The sequence below is a fragment of the Peromyscus maniculatus genome, chromosome 11, assembly GCF_049852395.1.
Source record: "Peromyscus maniculatus bairdii isolate BWxNUB_F1_BW_parent chromosome 11, HU_Pman_BW_mat_3.1, whole genome shotgun sequence".
NCBI classification, from domain to species: Eukaryota; Metazoa; Chordata; class Mammalia; order Rodentia; family Cricetidae; genus Peromyscus; species Peromyscus maniculatus.
This window is the reverse complement of record NC_134862.1, coordinates 64,970,372-64,983,634: the sequence shown is the minus strand read 5'-3', so window position 1 is coordinate 64,983,634 and position 13,263 is coordinate 64,970,372. Positions and strand designations below refer to the sequence as shown.

General features: G+C 40.3%; 1 protein-coding gene across 14 annotated transcripts in view; it reads left to right on the top strand.

The window, feature by feature from the left end:
• The window catches only part of Cep350 (centrosomal protein 350), a 143,588-nt gene that overhangs the window by 47,155 nt on the left and 83,170 nt on the right, over positions 1-13,263 (top strand). For 7 of the 14 annotated variants that reach the window (XM_042258352.2, XM_042258348.2, XM_076547656.1 and 4 more), the window contains 5 exons: positions 845-991; positions 3,521-4,176; positions 5,472-5,593; positions 7,997-9,042; positions 10,706-10,841. In XM_042258352.2, the coding sequence (XP_042114286.2) occupies positions 845-991; positions 3,521-4,176; positions 5,472-5,593; positions 7,997-9,042; positions 10,706-10,841 (2,107 nt within the window). Of the gene's footprint in view, positions 1-844; positions 992-3,520; positions 4,177-5,471; positions 5,594-7,993; positions 9,043-10,705; positions 10,842-13,263 lie in introns of all 14 variants that reach the window. The other 7 variants (XM_042258346.2, XM_042258350.2, XM_076547658.1 and 4 more) reach the window with 1 other exon arrangement.

Here is a 13,263-nt window from a genome sequence, read left to right as displayed (position 1 = left end):
CTATGGGATATAACTGTAAGATAGGAAAGTCTCCACAATATTATCCCCATAAAAGTTGATTACCCGTTTTTTATGTTTCTTCAAAATTTTATCCCTGTGTTTAGATTAAGCCTTCATTTGTTTAGCAAGCATGTTTTATCATGTGCTATTGCAATTTCAAGAATCATTGTGATTTGATACTTGGTTTTAAAAATGTTCTGCACTTATTGGAGATGTGGAGGCAAATCAGGATTTAAACAGGCACCAGCAAGCTGGCTCAGAAAGTGAAGAGGTTGCTGGGAAGCCCGGTGACCCGAGCTTAGCGCCTAGGACCCATGCAGTGAAGGGAGGACGGTGAAGGGAGGACGGGGCTGACTACCCCAAGTGTTCTCTGACCTCCCCACGGGTGCTGTTGTACTCTCTCTACCCTGAAAACATAGATGCAATTAAGAAAAAGATTTGAACAAACTTGTTAACTAATATTGATGGTTTAGAGTTAAAAATAAGTTCATAAAATGTATTTTAATTTTATTTGTCTGTATGAGTGTTTTGCCTGTGTGTTTAGCGTGTGTTTAGTACTCACAGAGGACAAAAGGGGGGTGTTGGACCTCTTGGAACTGGAGTTACAGATGGTTGTGAGCCTCCATGGGGGTGCTGAGAATTGAACCCAGGTCCTCTGGAAGGGCAGCCAGTGCTTTTAACTGCTGAGCCACCTCTCTAGCCTCTAAAAGTACACTTTAGTGGCAGACTTTTTGACCTTGGCAGAAGGTAAATGTAAAATTAGTCATAAAACCTACACGACCAAGTAAATGTACTTCTTAGAGGTCAAATTAAAGTTTTAAATGAAGTACAATATATATTTTAGGTAGTAGTCGTCTGATAAGCACATCTTCATGGCGAGATGGACAAAAGTTAGTGAAGAAGATTCTGGGACCTGCACCCAAGATGGAGCAGAAAGAGCCAAGACCAGCATCGAGTGACCGAAACGCGCGCGAGAGAGTGGCAAGATACGGTGAGAGGATGTGGTAAAAGTTGTTGCTTGTTGACTGCTTAGAAGGTAAAAGTATGCTGGCAGATACTGAAGACTTGGTGTTAACTTGTGTCTGTGGCTCACGGAAGAGGCAATGCTCTGTTGAGTTCGGGTAGGTCTGGAGAAGTCGCCTTCCTCAGGTGTGGCGTCGGTCGTAGCTAAGTTTGTTCTCAGATTCAGGGCTCTCTTAAATTTGACCTTCAAATTCATCCCTTCCTTCCTTCCTTCCTTCCTTCCTTCCTTCCTTCCTTCCTTCCTTCCTTCCTTCCTTCCTTCCTTCCTTCCTTCCTTCCTTCCTTCCTTCCTCCCTCCCTCCCTCCCTCCCTCCCTCCCTCCCTCCCTCCCTCCCTCCCTCCCTCCCTCCCTCCCTCCGTCCGTCCCTCCCTCCCTCCTTTCTTTTTTAAAGTACGTTGACTGCTATGTAAAATAGTTCCGGTCTCGGGAGCTGGTTCGTTGGTTACAGTACTTGCTCTGCAAGCGTGTGGACCAGAGTTGAGGTCCCCAGTGGCCCGCTTGTAATGGCTGCTCAGAGGGGAGTGCTCAGAGGGAGCTGCTCGGAAGACTCGCTATGCAAGGGAGCTCTGGGTAGGACCGAGACCGGCCTCGTGAACCCGTGCGTGGCTTCTTTCTGGTGCACACACCTCCCTCCCTGTGCATATATAGCTACATGAGTATGCCTAAACATACAAACGTGCGTACGAGTGAGTGCGTACTCTTGAAAACACACACACACACACACACACACACACGAAAGGAAAAAAATAACTAGTTATATTTTCCATAAACACTAACTTCCAGAAATGAAACATCAAATTCCCACAGGTCAGCTTTCTTTTTCAGTAGCGAAGTTTGCCTCATTTAATTTGAGTTCCTGGAGTCAAAATGCAAAAATGCCATCAACTCTGATTTTTTAATATATTGCAGTCAATATATACTTTATATTTCTTTTTCTTTGTTTCTTTCATCTTGCAAGTGAACTCCTGCCTGGTCTCAGTCTGACATTAAGCCACGTCAGCCAACAGCAGATGCTGGACTGGTTGTTTGCACACATAATGTGTTTACTGTGTTCTGCTAGTCACCGGAGAGCCAGAGAGGCTCAGCTCTCGGTCAGCAGGCGAGCATTCCCAGGAAGTGGACAGTACTTTTTTTATTGTTGTTTGTATTTGAGACAGGATTTCTCTGTGTAGCTTTGAGCCTTTCCTGGAACTCACTTTGTAGACCAGGCTGGCCTCGAACTCACAGAGATCCATCCGTCTGCCTCTGCCTCCCGAGTGCTGGGATTAAAGGCGTGCACCACCACTGCCTGCTCGTGGGCAGCACTGTTAATATCCAGGAGTTCTCACCGTAGACCACAACCCCTGGCTACCTGAAAGATATATTTATTCTAATAGAAGGGAATGTTATGTATTTCTTATGCTTCTTACTGAAGTTTTTCCTGTTTTCTAAAAAAAAAAAAAAAAAAAAAAGGTAGAATATCAAAATAGTCTTTTGAGATTTGTTTTATAGATATTCCTAAGATTGATATATAGGAGGTCAATTTTAATCTTTTTTTTATCAACAGGAATATAAACTTTCAGAAAGTTTTTGATAAACTCATCTAAATATGGTGTCATCTAATTGCAAATGAGTCAGTATTGTATAGAATTTTTTAGAAATAAATGAGTATTTTCCATGTCTATATTAGTTATATTTGGTACAGTTTGATCTTTCTTTAAAAAAAATTCATTATTTTATTTGTATGGAAAATCCCTGCATGTGTGTCTGTACATCACACAGGTGTCTGGTCTCAGAAATGGGTGTCAGATCCCCTTGGAACTGGAGTTAACAGACAGTTGGGAGCTGCCATTATGTGTGCTGAGAATCAAAACCAGGTCTTCTGGAAGAGAAGGAATTTCTCTTAGCCACTGAGCCTTTTCTCTAGCACCAAGTTTGATCTTTTCAACACATTTAAAATGATTACCTTTCCTAAAGAATTCTAAGGAGTTTTCTTGCTTAGATTTTGTTGCTGCTTGGAGGCAGAGTCTTGTGTGACCCAGGCTGGCCTTGAACTTACTATGTATCCAAGGACATTGATCCTTCTGCCTCTGCCTCCCCAGTGTTGGGATTACAGGTGCATGTCACCACATCTGACTTCTTCTTTTTTTTTTTTTCTCTTTTTAAAATTCAGGTGGTAAAGTATTGATTTTTTTTAAAAATAAAGTTTTTGAAGAGGGAGAAAAAATTAAATATGCATGTGTAAGAGAAACGGTAATGTTACGTTACTTAGTCTCATCAATTGTAATATTTGTCTTTACAGAGAAACTGAAAGGTATATTATAAAAAATATAGGAAAGAGTATAAATGAAACTCTTACTGATATAAAAGGGAGTTTGTTCTTCCAACATTCCTTGGACTACTATAGGATATTTGAATCTGAGTTTAAATTAAAGGAAGGTTCCTTAGTTTTCTTATTAGTACAATACATTTTAGGGATGAATCTGGAGTTTTAAAATAACAGTCTGTGCATTGCAGGGGGCCATATTGGAAGAGCAGAATCTGACCCCAAGTTGGATATTTCACATAAACATCTTCCACGAAGCTCAGAACGTTCAAGAAGTAGAGCTCGGTCTGAAAATAATATAGTGAAATCAGCTCCATCCCTTCCAGACAATAAGCAGGAGGAAAACGATGCCTTAAACAAGGATTTTTTGCCAGTTGAAATTCGTGGCATTCTTGATGATTTACAGCTAGATTCTTCAGCTCAAACTGTGAGGCAAGAGGTTGGAGAGTTACAGAATCAGAAGTCATCGGCACCTGTACAAGTGCCTCGGAGTCACAGCCCAGTGAAAAGAAAGCCTGACAGAATAGCAGCTAGTGAGGACCCCCCTGTGACCTCCAAAAAGCGCCACTATGACACAGACGAGGTGCGGCAGTACATCGTCAGACAGCAGGAGGAGAGGAGGAGGAAGCAGAGTGAGGAGAAGAAGGCTCAGAAGGAGGCCACTGAGCAGAAGAACAAGCGCTTGCAGGAGCTCTACCGCAGACAGAGGGAAGTCTTCACTAAAGCAAAAGCTGGGCCTCCTGAGCCGACAGCCTCCAGGCGGCTGCAGGAAACATACTCCAAATTGCTACTAGAGAAGACTTTGCTAGAAGAGCCGGCTCAGCAGCATGTTACACAGGAAACACAGGTACAGCAGTGATGGGAACACCAGGTGGGGTAATTCATGGGGAGGAAAGCTTGCTCGATGTACAGAATTGTTGAAAATTGTCATCCCTAGTACTTAAGACATGTTCTGATACTTACAACAATCAAGACCTTTCATGAAGTTTGTTGCATGCAAAGAGTAATGAGAAAAATATAGAAAGTAAGCTGAAAAGCTTGCAACATCGGTTACTAGTGATCTCTGTATTCTGATATTCCTTCCTAGTTTTCATTGTAGTACTGAGCAGATATTTAGTATATAATACACAACCAAAATTATGTTAATGAAATATTTAATTTTGGGTTCAGTGTTGAAGTGAGGTTATACTCTGTTGCTAATGTTTTTTATTTGTTTGTTTGTTTGTTTTTGTTTAGTTTTTGGAGACAAGTTTTCTTTGGGTAGCCCTGGCTGTCCTGGAACTATCTCTGTAGATCAGGCTAGCCTTAAACTCACAGAGATCCACCTACCTCTGCCTCCTGAGTACTGGGATTAAAGGAGTGCACTACCATTGCCCGATGCTAATGTTTTTAAGACTGGTAACTGAGTGTGTTTCAGGTATTACATACTGTATTAAAGCTCTACTTACAAGTATCAGTAAATACAACTCCAAGAAGGTTATGTATCTTCTTTTTACTTATCAGATGAAAATAACTGAGGTTTATAAAGAATACTATTTTATCTTAATCATGTTGTTAATATTAATGTCTGTTTAGTTTCTGGCTCATAGTTTCAGGGAATAATCTACCATGGAGGGAAATCAGGGTGGCAGGAGCTTGGAGCAGCTGATCACATGACATTCACTGTCAGAAAGCAGACAGTAATGGAGACATGCTGGAGCTTAGCTTGCTTTCTTTATTTAATTAGTCAAGGGTTCTAGCCAGGGAATGGTGCCACACACAGTGGGCAGGTCTTCCCAACTCAAGACAATCAAGCTAATCCCTTACAGGATTGCCTAGAGGCCTGGGTCCTCAATTCTCTTAAATTGACAGTTATTACTGACCCATCACAGTGTCCTCATTGGATTTTAGATGAGGTTTGGCTGTTAATTGTACTGGTTGTTTCTGTTTGGTTTTCTGTGATGCAGGATCCAGCCCACAACCTGGTGTAATATAGGTAAATACTGCCACTGAGTTATACCCCACACTAAATATAAAGCAATTTTATTTGAGGGAGAAAAAGCTTCTCTTTTATGATCTTGTTTTAAGTTAAAGTGACTTGATAAGTTTCTTATGTGCTACCTGAAGACAGAATCAGATAAATTTGATGTCCTTTTCTCTTAGGCCAGACCTGGGTATCAGCCCTCTGGAGAATCTGACAAAGAAAACAAAGTACAGGAACGTCCTCCCAGTGCCTCTTCCAGCAGTGACCTGTCCCTGTCAGAACCGCCACAGCCTCTTGCAAGGTGGGGGAGGGGAGTGGTGGTGGTGAGAGATGACTGAGTTCTTTCTTTTTATGAGAAAGACTTCTTTCAGATTTGGTAAATACCTTCGACTAATGCCTGAACATGGTGTACAGCTGTGTCCACTGTGCTCTCCAAGTCAGTGTCAGTGTCAATTCCTTATGCATGTGGTAGCACTCTTGCCTCCTTTGAACCCAACATAAAATTTTTTGGATGGATAAATCACAGTGAAAGATACAGATGTTTCTAAATTATACTTTGTATATTTTGTATAATAACCATTGAGAAAGAAAAAAAAAGATTTGAAACACTCTGAGAATGCACAAATACAAATCAGATCTCTTCCCAATTTGTAGTTAATACACATGGTTCTCTTTCACCCAGAGGACAATAATATTGTTAATATTAAATTGTTTTTTATATTTATTTATTTTATGCGTATGAGTGTTTTGCCCTCATGTATGTACACACACCACATATATTCCTAGTACCATGGAAGTCAGAAGAAAGTAGAGGATCCCTTGAAACTAGAATTACTGATGGTTGTGAGTCATTGTGAGTTACTACATGGGTGCTCCAAACCTGAGTCCTCTGCAAAAGCAAGCAGCGCCTTTTTTAGATTTTTATTTTTGATTACGTGTGTGTGTGTGTGTGTGTGTGTGTGTGTGCGCGCGCGCCATTGCAGGTGTCTACAGAGATGGTCAGTCTCCTGTGAACTGCCTGATGTGGATGCTGGGAATTGAACCTGAGTTCTCTGGAAGAGCATCCAGTGATCTTAACCTCAGAGCCATCTCTCTAGCCCCTAGTGATATTGATGTCATTTATTGTTTCTTATTTCTAGGCCTAGAACTGATTGAATCCTTTTAGTGAAAAACCTTGTTTGTGTTTTAGTTTGGTTTTATTTGTTTTGAAGTGCTAGGATAAAGCCCAGGGCCTTGTGCCTTTAGGTCAGTGATTTAGCACTGAGGCATGTTGATAGCCCTAAGCACTGTTATTAGTATTCTAGAGAGGAGAGAATTGAAGTCTAGATTTTAATTAAACCTTCTTAAAATCAAAACATTAGTTGTGGAAGTGCGTTTGAACATAGGCAATCTGACTTGATTGTTGTTTTGTTTTCTTGTTTTGAGACAAGGTTTCTCTTGTGCCCTGGCTGTCCTGGAACTCCCTTTGTAAACCAGGCTGGCCTTGAACTCAGAGATCTGTTTGCCTCTGACAATTTCACTTTAAAAGTCAGTACTTTTAACTAGCTTGTGTACTTACTGTTAGTAAGAGAAATGTATATTTGTTTAATAATCTAAATATACTTTAGACCTAAGTCATAAATGACATGTTTCTATTATGACCACTTTTGTTTAGGTCTAAATAATGTTCAGAAACAAACCAAATGCAAGTTTGATGTGGCTTTGCGTCAGTTCCTCCACTTCCTCCTCTTTTCTTCCCTTCCTTCCATCCTCCCTCTTTAAAATTTTAGATTTTTTTTAGTTAAAAATTGTACATTTTCATAGAGTACCATGTGTTACGTGTGTGGGGGCGTATTTGCCAGGGCACACAAGTTGTGGGTGGAAGACACTTTTGTGTAGTCAGTTCCTTCCATCTTTATTTGGGGTCTCTGAGCTTGAGTGACAGAGGCCTTTGCCTGCTGAACCATTTGGTGGGTCCCAGTATTAAGCAATCTTAAGCATTTCTCATATATATATATATATATATATATATATATATATATATATATATAAATTTTATTTATTTATTTATTTATTTTTTGGTTTTTCGAGACAGGGTTTCTCTGTGTAGCTTTACGCCTTTCCTGGAACTCACTTGGTAGCCCAGGCTGGCCTCGAACTCACAGAGATCCGCCTGGCTCTGCCTCCCGAGTGCTGGGATTAAAGGCGTGCGCCACCACTGCCTGGCTTTTATATATTATTTTTAAAGGGTTGGATAGAGGTATTGCTCTAAGGAAGCTTATCTGCAGAGTTTTAAGTAGCCATTTGAAAAAAAATAAGACCTCTTATTTGAAGAAAGCAGTTTGCAAAACAGTACAAGTAGTGAAATACCATTTTTATGCAAACACCATAACAAAAACACAACATACACATAGATAAAGTTAGCAAGGATATAATTGTAAACCAACTACCAAAGATAACAATGGCTTTTTGATTGGGTATTTCTGTAATCTCTCACTCTCAGCCCTTTTTGCCTTTTTTCTGGAAGTATTTGTGTAATATTGTTACAACCAGAGCCCCTTCCCCTTTTTAAATGATGGTTTAGACTGGGAATAGAGGTTGGTTGTAGAGTACTTGCCCAGCAGGAGCGAGGCTCCGGACTAGCACTGCAGAGAAAGAAAGAAAGAAGCAACAACAAAAACCCATGGGTTGCTGTATTAACTAACATTGTGGTTTCTGTTAGCAGAAGAGACTTGATGGAGCCCACATGGATGCAGCCCGACAGGTTGAGCCCACGAGTTCACAGCTCTCAAGCTCAGCCCCTTGTTGGCGCGGCTGAAAATTTACTCTCCCATCTCTTGCATCTCGAGCACAAGGACTATGACTCTGTTTTACCAGCCAAGAAGAGTCATAATAAGGCTTCAGGACCGTTAACTTGTACACCTCAACCATGTCTAACCTCACAAGCTCCTCATCCAGATGCCTTGTTAAAACCTAGTACCAGCCAATATAAGAGTAAACTGGATCGTATTGAAGCCTTGAAAGCAACAGCTGCTTCTCTGTCCAGCAGGATTGAAAGTGAAGCTAAGAAACTAGCTGGGGCCAGCATTAACTGTGGGACAGCATGGAACCCTGAGTATGAGGGGAAGCAGGCACCTCAAGAGAATGGACTTTGGACTAAAGCTCTCAGTCCACCTGTGAAAGACGACATTGAAGATGTTTTCTCTGCCCGGATTCAGAAGATGCTGGGAACCTGTGTCTCTCATGCTACTTTTGATGATGATCTTCCTGGTGTAGGCAGTCTTAGTGAATTTAAAAAACTTCCTGAGATGATCAGACCCCAGAGTGCCATCTCAAGCTTCAGGATGACGTCCCCTAGTCCTAAACGAGGAGGGCTGCTGGCACAGTTGTGTAAGAGGCAGACTGACTCCCCTGGCTCTGAGATACAATCCTGTTCTCAGGAAAGAGCCAAAAGGTCTCTCTGTTCCAGCCTAGACTCAGTTAGTGAAGGGCCTCTTCTTAGTGAAGGGAGTCTCTCTGAGGAAGAAGGAGGCCGGGATGCACGGCCCCTTCTGAAGGTAGCAGAAATCTTAAAAGAAAAAGAATTCTGTGCTGGAGAGAGGAACTCTTATGAACCCATCAAGGAGTTTCAGAAGGAAGCTGAGAAATTCTTGCCACTTTTGGGCCACATAGGTGGTACACAAAGTAAAGGACCATGGGAAGAACTGGCAAAGGGAAGTCCACATAGTGTCATTAATATTTTTACCAAGTCATATCAGTTATATGGAAAAGGTGAGAAAACTAGACTTATATTACAGTAAGATAATTACTTCATAATTTTCTCTTTTTTTTAATCCATGGTCTCTCTTAATACTAAAGTCTTATAACACAGCTTTCTTTTTCTTTGATGAAGTTAATTCCTTCCGATATGTCCTTTTCTATTTTCTTTTTATTATAGGTGAATTCTACCCAACGTATAATAACATAACCTTAGAATTCCTAGGTTATAGATTTTCACTCTATAAATGGAGCAAATTATTTGCCAAATGAGTTGATTCCATCTGTTCTTATGCTCTTATGTTCTCATATGACATTATGTTTTCCTACAGTTATCATTTAGGCACTTCATGGTCTTCTGACAGCTTTTTATATTATTCCTTCTTTTTGTTTAGCCACTCTATTTATATTGGTGGTTGTCCTGGGTAGTTTTTGGTTCAACTTGACACCAACTAGAGTCACCTGGGAAGAGAGAACCTCTCTTGAGGATTTGCCGAGATCAGACTGGCCTGTGGGCGTGTCTGTGGAGCATTGTCTTCTTTTTTTGGTTGATGTAGAAAGGTCCAGCCCACTGTGGGTGGCACTATCCCTATGTGGGTGGGCCTAGGCTGTATTAAAAATTAAAACTAGCTGAACTTGAACCTGTAAGCAGTGGAGCAAGCCAGTAAGCAGCCTTCCTCTGTGGTTCTTGCCTCTGCTCCTGCTTGAGTTACTCCCGATTTCCCTCCGTTGTGGATTATGACCTGGAAGTATATGTAAAGTAAATCCTTTTCTCTCCAGGCTGTTTCTGCTTGTAGTATTTATCACAGCAAGCAAGCAAGGGCAGCTGTCATTTTAAATTCCTTTTGATTCTAATGCTCTTTCAGTTTCTTTTGATGAAAGCAAAGTGCTTAAATCAATATTTTTATTTAGTATTATTTTATTTTATGTATACTGATGGTTTGCCTGAATGTATGTCTTGTGTGTGCCTGGTGCCAGCAGGGCCAGAAGAGAGTGTTGAATCCCCTGGAACTGGAGTTACGGATGATAGTGAGCTGCCCTGTGGGTGCTGAGAATGGAACCCAGGTCCTCTGGAAGACTGTCAGTGTTCTTAACTGCTGAGTCATCACTTCATCTTGGCATTCATATTTCTTAATAAGAAAATTGGTTTCATTCTTAAATTCTTGTATTAAATCTTCATTATAATTTTATAGTTATATTGAAATATTTGGAGATAAAATATGTTATTTGGGATTTGCTTCAAAATAATCTGTAGGATCACAGTAGAAGAAAGAAATAGATTGTTTAATTGAAACTAGCTTGCTTTTGTATTGATGGTTGTTAAAGCTAGTAATGGATACAGTTGTTTTATTATGCTTATTTATTTTCAAAATTTTCCTAAACTAAAAAGAAGTGAAGCACACCCTTTAATCCCAGCACTCAGGAGGTGTGAATTTCAGGCCAGCCTGGTCTACAGAGCAAGTTCCAGGACAGCCAGGGCTACACAGGGAAACCCTGTCTTGAAAAAAATAACAACAACAACAACAAAAACAAAAAGCAAGCTGAAAAGATGAACTGTGAAAGCAAATGAAGCTGTCCTTTTTTATGTTAATAACTTCATGCTAGATAAGGCTTTGTTTATAGTTTTAAATTTAATTTTGTTTTTAACCGTATGTACCACAATGATTTCTTTTGGTAGCGTTTGAAGACAGAGGAACATCACGGCCTTTCAATGCCGCAACAACCCCACTCAGCAGTATTTCCTATGAAGATGATTTTGTCTCCTCTCCAGGAAGTGGGACGCTGACAGAAAAAAAGTCAATTCTCGAATCTCAGTAAGAGTTTGATAGCAAATATAGAATATAAAGTTTTGAGTAGAAAAAAGTGTGTAAATGAGGACTCTGGTCAGAATGTAAGTCACACCTTGCTTGTTGATTGACATCTATAAAGGCTGCAGGCTGCAGTCCACAGACTTCCTGAGTTGTACTTGTGCATAATGGGAAAGCAGTAGAACAAATATTCAGAGAAATAGACATCTTTCTTTCCTTTTTTGAGATTAGGCTCATGTAGCCAAGGATGACCCTAAACTCTTGATCCTTCTTCCTCCAGTTCTCAAGTGTGTTGGGGTCAACTGTTTGTGCCACCATACATGATGAGTGGAACATAGAATACTTCAACAGGACCTAATACAGATTATAAGTCAATCTGTGAATTCCTCACAGGGGATAGCATTGGGAAACAGTCTTGCAACATATTAATATAAGAAGTATAAAAATTTGTTTTCTGTTAGTTGAGGAAAATCAGATAGACATTTAACTTTGTGATCCTAAGTAATAATTTTTTTAAATCAAGAAAACACCTAAAACTTTGATATACACTCAACATCTAAGCTTTGAAAAGATAGATTATAACAACTGATGATTATTGGGCCCTTAATGTGCAAGACACTGAAAGGATGCAGGGACTTTGCCTATATAGCTCATTTTTAGAATAGCCTGATTTGGGAAATATTATTCTTAGAATACCTGTTTTAGAGAGGAAACAGAAGAACAGAAGTTAAATTGTACAAAATCACAAAATGAATTTGAGTTTTTTTTTTTTTTTTTTCCAGAGCTGAGGACTGAACCCAGGGCTTTGCACTCGCTAGGCAAGCGCTCTACCACTGAGCTAAATCCTCAACCCCATGAAATTGAGTTTTCTAGAGTTTTGTTCCCCAGATTTTATTACCATATAAATTTATAATTCTTCCTATCCAGTATCTTTTTTTTACGTTTCATAAAATATAGCCCCCATAAAATTATTAAATAATCTTATAAAAATTAGTTGTACTAATTTTCCACTAGCTGGAGTAGTAGAAATGAATATTCATGAAAGTATAACAGGGAAATTATAGTTTAAAGTTTGAATCCAATGGGTGGGGCTGGAGAGATTTCTAAGCGGTTAAGAGCATTAGCTGCTCTTCCAGGGATCCTGAGTTTTTCCTTGCACTCACATGGCAGCTCACAACTATCTGCAGTAGGATCTGACTCCCTCTTCTAGTGTGCATAAAAACAGCACACATAATTTTAAATTAAGGTTTTTAAGGATTTAATTATGGTGAGATTAATATCATCAATCAATATGATTTGATGCATTTTACTGTTAAAGTAGGATATATTAAATTATTTTTCTCTAAGCATATCAGAGGAAAAACAAATATGCTGTATAAAAGTATAAATTTGAGTAGAAATTGAGGCCACATTTGTAAGCAAGTGTTACAGCTCTGGAGGGAAAGGTATCCTGACCTGTCGGGAAGCCAGGCTCTACCTAGAGCCGCAATAGGACAGCTCAGTCCTGGAGGGACTTCACTCTGCTAAATGTAGCAATCTCCTCGACTCCAAAGAATGTTGTTAGTTTTTTTCTGCTCGGCCTTGCTCGGACCCCCCCTCCCCCTTGCTGGATATCTCAGCAAGGTTCTTATGTTGTGCACTGGCAGAATGAAGATCTTCACCCGAGACTCTTGAGAAAGATTGACTTGCTAAGGAGATGACTGCCTTTGCTGGGGTGGGAAAGCACAGCCAACAACTGAACAGGCAGAGGGGCTTATATAGGGCTCCTTAGGGGTGGAGTTTCTCCAGGGAGAAGATTTTTAGGCTCTGGGGTTGGCTGGTTTTCCTGCTCAGGGATTGGTTAGTTTCATTGATGGGACAGAGATGGCTCTGATTTTGGGACCAAACTGTGTTTCTTTCACTGGTCCTTTTTAGCCTTTTGGCTTTAATTTTAGGGCCAGGGCATATTTCTTTTACTGGTTCTGATTCTAAGGACAAAGTGTGTTTCTTTGGCACTGGTTTCAGAGTCAGGGCATGTTTCTTTGGTTCTGGGTTCAGGGCTAAAGTGTTTCTTTCACTGGCTCAGGTCTCAGATCCAGGGTGGGTTTTCTCATTAGCTCTGGTTTCAGGGCCAGGGTGGGTTTCTTTGGCTGGCCCCTTTTCCCTATTTTACCATAGTCAACATCCTATTTCTTTCTCATACATGTCTGAAGTACTTGGGTCTTTGCCTTTTTTTTTTTTTTTAATGTTTTTTAAGATAGGACTTACGTACCTCAGTTGGCCTTGAACTTCTGGTCCTTTGAACTTCTGTTTTCATGTTCCTAGCTTTCAGGGTTTCTGTGGACCAAACCCAGGCCTTCATGCGTGCTAGACAGATATTGCCAACTGAGCTACATATCCAGGCCTGAAACATTATTTTATTTGGTTTCATGTCTTTAAGAAATTCGTC